The sequence below is a fragment of the Callorhinus ursinus genome, unplaced genomic scaffold (genome assembly GCF_003265705.2).
Source record: "Callorhinus ursinus isolate GAN/ISIS: 27379988/994484 unplaced genomic scaffold, GSC_fseal_2.0 scaffold30, whole genome shotgun sequence".
NCBI classification, from domain to species: Eukaryota; Metazoa; Chordata; class Mammalia; order Carnivora; family Otariidae; genus Callorhinus; species Callorhinus ursinus.
In genome coordinates this window covers 16,063,349-16,068,695 of record NW_027397092.1, presented here as the reverse complement: position 1 = coordinate 16,068,695, position 5,347 = coordinate 16,063,349, and the positions used below count along the sequence as shown (strand labels likewise).

General features: G+C 56.0%; 1 protein-coding gene across 1 annotated transcript; it reads right to left on the bottom strand.

Annotated features, from left to right (window-relative positions):
* Positions 1–537: 537 nt before the first annotated feature.
* On the bottom strand, positions 538–2,865 carry CSF2 (colony stimulating factor 2). The gene is made up of 4 exons (XM_025860825.2): positions 2,689–2,865; positions 2,547–2,588; positions 1,709–1,834; positions 538–970 (listed from the first exon to the last, which is right to left on the bottom strand). Exons 1-4 carry the CDS (start codon positions 2,845–2,847, stop codon positions 836–838), a joined length of 462 nt encoding a protein of 153 aa, XP_025716610.1. The 5' UTR covers positions 2,848–2,865; the 3' UTR covers positions 538–835.
* Between the last annotated feature and the right edge of the window lie 2,482 nt (positions 2,866–5,347).

Sequence of the window (5,347 nt, the reverse complement as noted above, 5' to 3'; positions counted from 1 at the left end):
ATGCTGGGCTCTGACCCCTGTGGTTTTGTTTTGTTTTTTTCCCCCCCCTGAACAGCTAGTCTATCTACTGGTTCACCTTAGGAGTGGCTGAGGCCCTGAGTGTGAGGACCAGGGTGTGGCCACAGGGCCAGGCCTCGGAGGGGCACAGGTGTTGGCCTCACTATAGGGCAGGCCCATTCAGCCAGTGGCCAGCCAAGCCCCAGGAGCTCCCAAGCCTTCTCACGAAGTATGATGGCCTTGTCCTGGAGCAAGTTTCCACTGACCAGGTACCTTGGACTTCCAAGTGAACCTGAAAACCTCTTTTTGCGGTGGGAGCCCTTGAGTATCCAGCGGAGCACATCTGGGTGTGCAGAGTGCAGTGCCCAGGCCAACTCTTACCTCCCCTCTGCTCTGTCAGGGCTGCCCCTGCTGGAGCACCCTGCCCCCTCCCGAACCTGGCGGCTCCTCTCCCCCGCCCCCCCACCTTGCCCTATGGGGAGGAGAGCACCATCGGCCTTTGCTCATGGTTGAAAACAAACTGGAAACTGCACAAATAAGAACAGGTTTTTAATAATTTATTATTATGGCAAAACATCTTGAATAAATACAGAGTATGGTCTTAAATAAATAAATAAATAAATATTAAAATACATAAATATATAAATAAATATTACGGATCCCTGCCAATGTAAAACATTCCCCACTCCCCATATACCAAGCCGGTATCAGGGGCAGCATGGCTCAGAGCAAGTCCGTGCCCCCCACAGCCCTGGCCCGCGCTATGGTCCCTCAAAGGTGAAGATCTTGGGTTTCAGCCATCCATGGGGAGGAGGGCAGTGATTTGGGAGCTGCGCTCTCAGGGCTGGCTCCTGGCTGCACTGGCCTCTGTTGTTTCTGGCTGCCAACAGTCAAAGGGGATGTTAAACAGAAATTCCTTCAGGTTCTCTTTGAAACTTCTGAAGGTGATAGTCTGGGTTGCACAGGGAGTTTCCTTGGAAAAAAAAAAGAACAAGAGAACTTTGAGTCCAGGTGTGAGTGGCTAATGTGGGGGAAGCACCGGTGCGTTTCTGCACTGCCCTCTAGAACTCAGAGGCCGGAAGGCCCATTTGGAGCCCGCCTGCTGACCTGAGTCAGATGACAAGCTTGCCACCGTGTGTCACCCGAAGGGTGCACAACTCTGCCAGGGGCCTGACAACACGCCAGCCCGAAGCTGGTCTGCTGGGGTGGGCGGTTGGGCCGGCGTCTCCTCGCTCTCAGGCCAGCAGCCCAGAAGGGGCAGGAGTCAAGGCCACGAGCCTCACTCCCTACAGAAAAGGAGTGTTTGGGGCCTTTGTCCAATCTGGGTGTGACCCCCCTCCTTGCTCCCATGCAATTAGGCACCTCACAAGGGGCCACGTTGGTGGCACTTGGGCCCCAGAATATACCCTGGGCCTTAGGCAGGATCTGAGTTTCCTTGGGTTTGCCTCACCTCTGACCTCATTAATGATAATAAGGACAGAAGCAGCTCCCGCTGGGGAGTGTATAAGCCCCCAGAGCTCCATGGCTTTAACTCCTAGGGATGAAAATGGGCAGGGCTGCTCACTGTCTAGAGGGACTAATGCTGACAAATCTGTTGACACAGAACCCCTTTGGGGTCCTGAACAGCTACAGCCGAAGATCCCTTCTTATGCACCCCTCCACCCTCCTAGACCAAGACCTTCCAGCTTGGGACCCTGATGTGGGTACTCACCGGCGTAGGAGGGCAGTGCTGCTTATAGTGGTTGTCCATCAGGGTTAGGGGTTGCTTGAGGCTGCTGAGGCTGCCCTGCAGGCCGTCCTTGTACAGCTGTAGGCGGGTCTGCAGGCATGTCGGCTCCTGTGGGAACTGTGCATTACTTGGCGAGTAGTGGACAAGTGCCCTCTGGTGGGCACATGACACGCTCCTCGGCACTCTTTCCTGTTCTCAGCCCTGTCCCCCAAGAGGAGGACTTGGGAGGGGCACAGGTTGATGCCGGGTTCAGTCATACACACTGCTCTGTTCATGCCAACACAAATCTGCACCATTCAGCTCAGGCCACCCTCAGCTAGCACAGCCACATTCCCTGGCATCTCGAGAGGGTCCCAGGCTCCAGGAAAGGAGGTCACTATCCCTCCACCATTCGGGGAGAAGGTAGCGGGGGGGGGGCATTCCCCCCCACCCCGACCTGAAAAATGAACAAGGCTTGTTTCTGAAATCTCTCTGTGCCTCTCTGTAGCCAGCACGCTGTCTTCACAGGGCTTAGTCTCATAAGTGCCCCAAGCCCACAGCCCCTGTGTCTTCAAGTAACTGCCACTTACCCACCTGTCCCCTGGTGACCCCAGGCCCCTTGAATGCTAAGTCTGCCCGTGGCTGCTTGGCTAATGAAGGAGTTCACGTGACTGCCACAGGGGCAAGGCCAGTGGCCTCCGGAGAGGCCCTCCTGGCAGCCAGCTGACTGGAGAGGAAGTGGACCGACGACCACCCTGTGAGAGTTCATCTGAAATGGAGCCACCCCCCGCCCCAAAAAATAGAGGCCTCTGGGAAGGTGTGTCAAAGTGAAGCATCTTACCTGGCGGTCAAACATTCCAGAGACGACTTTTACTGTTTCATTCTGTAGAAAAGCAAAATACCGTTTGATGAAGCTGACAGGCAGGGCCAGTCCAGGCCAGCGAGGTGGCCCAGGCACAGCCTGCACTCGCTCCCTAACTCACCATCATAGCAGTCTCGTCCCTACTTTTGTTCAGAAGGCTCAGGGCCTCTTGGATGGCATCCACGTGCTGAGAGGGTCGGGTAACAGGGCTGCGGGAGCTGGTGGGTGCAGAGATGCTGCAGACCACAGTGCCCAGGAAAAGCAGGTTCTGCAGCCACATCCTCCTGAGGACTTTAGCCTTTCTCTCTGAGCACTGGGCTCACTGGCAAAAGAGCTCTTATATACACAGTTAGAGGAAATGATTAATGGTGACCACAAAACGCCAGGGGGGCGGGGGAACTACCTGACCTGTGGAATCTCCTGGCCCTTATCACACATGGGAACGGTGAGCCTTTCCTCCAGGTGGTCAGGCTCAGGGGTTTTCGTTCATGAGCCCTTCCAAGAACTGGCAGCGCACCCGCCTGCCTCCTTGAGCGCTCTCCAGCCCCCTCCCCGGTAGTCTGGCCAATGAGGCTGCCCCCTCCCTCTGAGGGGCCTCTGGGCACAGCTTGGACTTCCTGGCCTGGAGTGGCCAGGGAGGGGCCTGGGAGATACTGGACTGAGCTCCTACGCCCAGGCTCTCCACCCTGCCTCTGATCCCAAGAAGTCTTTGGGCTGGCTGTGCCTCTGGGGCCCATTCCAAGCCCAGCCTCCCCCTTCTCCTCCTAGATCCCTCTCCTCTGGCCACAGTGAAAGATCTGAATGGGAGGAAGACCCTCACAGGCCTGCACAGTGTCCACCTAGGCAGAATCCAGCCAGATGGCAGAATCCTGCGACAGCTCCCAGCAAGGATCCAGAGTAGTTGGCAAGCTCTGCCCACCCAGGGACCTCTGCCCCACAGCCCCTGTGAGCAGGGAGAATGACAGGTGTGTGCACGGGACATCCAGCCGGCAAGATTGCAGAGTGTGCCTTCATGGTAAGATCCCATCTGACAGCAACAGTCCCCTTTTCACAGCTGTGTTCAACCCCCAAGCTGCAGAGGTGGATTGGGGCTCAGAGTTCAAGTTCTGGCTCCAGTACCACCTTGCTAAGTGACTCTTCGTTCTGAACTATGCGAGCCTCACCTCCCTCTGTGGGCCAGACTGCCCATCTGAGATAGGCACTGCGCTCCTACGTGTAGCCCATGGCAGGGGGCAGGGGACAGCGGCTTCTCAAACAAGGTCTTCCAGGCTTCATTTCTACATGGCCCCCACCCCAGCTCGCCTCCAGTTCCAGAGGCCTCTCTGTGGAACAGGAACTGCTTCTGAAAAAGCCACAGGCTCTTGAGGGGCTGACAAGTGTTTGATTTTCACAATGGAGTTTGGAGAGGACAGCACGAGTTTGTGTTTGCTGCCCCACGTTCGGAGTTTCATGGCACAGGGGTGTGGGGTGCCCACGTGCAGACTTCTGAGTGTGCCCCAGTGTGATAGGATGTTTTACATGAGGTGCCCCCATGTGAGCCCCCATGCTTCTGCAGATGGCCCTCTGATAGAGAGAAGCTCCCCACAATGGGTGTGAGATTTTTGGACCCCCAATGTGCTAGTTTGATGGGGTAGGACACAAGTGATGATACTCTGCTAGGCTCAACAGCAGGTAGGACTCCCGGTCTAAGTACCGTGGCCCAAGCCTGTGGCCCTGGCAGGTTTCACTGGATGGCAGAAGGGTTGCTGCCCTTGCATGGGGAAGACAGATGTTAGTCCTCCAGACCCCACTGGGGCCCAACATATTGCCATCCCTGCCCTTCTGAGCTGGTGGAACATTCCCAGGTGGCCAGGCTGGGGTGAGAGTATGGCACGTCCAGGCCCTGGTCCTTCTCGCTTTTCCATGAGGGCTCTGCTCTGCCCCTTCTGGGGAGCTCCTAGGAGGCACAAGAGAGGTCAAGAACACTAGATGCAGATGCCTCAGAGTGGAGGTCTGTGTCAGGCAGTGTTCTGGAACCTGGGTGGTGGAGAGTGGGGGCCACACGCAGTGGCGAAGCTGATAGTCAAGGAGGCACAGAGCTGGTGCGGCCCCTCTGAGATGGAAGGTGACTTTTCTTTTGGAAATGAGTCGTCACAGCTCAGTCAACAAACTCTTCCAACCCACATCAGGCCCTGTGCTGGGGAGGAAGTCGATGGGACCCTCCCAATGGCCCTCCCACCTGGCCCTAGGGGCTCTCAGCCTGGTAGGGGAGACAGACAGCACTGGACCCTCCCATTGTGTGGATCCAGGCTGGGATGGGGGAAGTTCAGAGCTGAGGAATCCCAAGAAAACACTTCTCCCAGTTCGGGGCCTCGCGGGGGATCAAAGAGCTTCCTGGGAGATGCTGCCTCCCAGTACAGGCTGAAAGGGCTAGTAGCATCGGGTGGGCAAGTCAGACTGTGGGAGGGAGGGAGAGGACAGCCTAGTGGAAGAGTATCTGGGGAACAAGGAGACAGTTTTAGGAGCAGATATGGTGAAGAGGAGGCAGATTCCAGAGGGATTTAGGAGGTAGAATTATTCAGGACTTGCTGATACAATGGAGTAATTCCGTCATTCATTCATTTTTATTGAGCACCTACTAGGTTCCCAGCAGGGGAGGAGAATACAGGGATGGTGGAAAACAGGGCCCTACCTTTATGTACTCTGTAGCCCCGTGGATGAAGAAGCAAGATTCATCTACTCAACACCCTCCCCGGAGGGTGCTTTTGAATATAAGCAGAAAGAGTTAGAACCACTGTCGA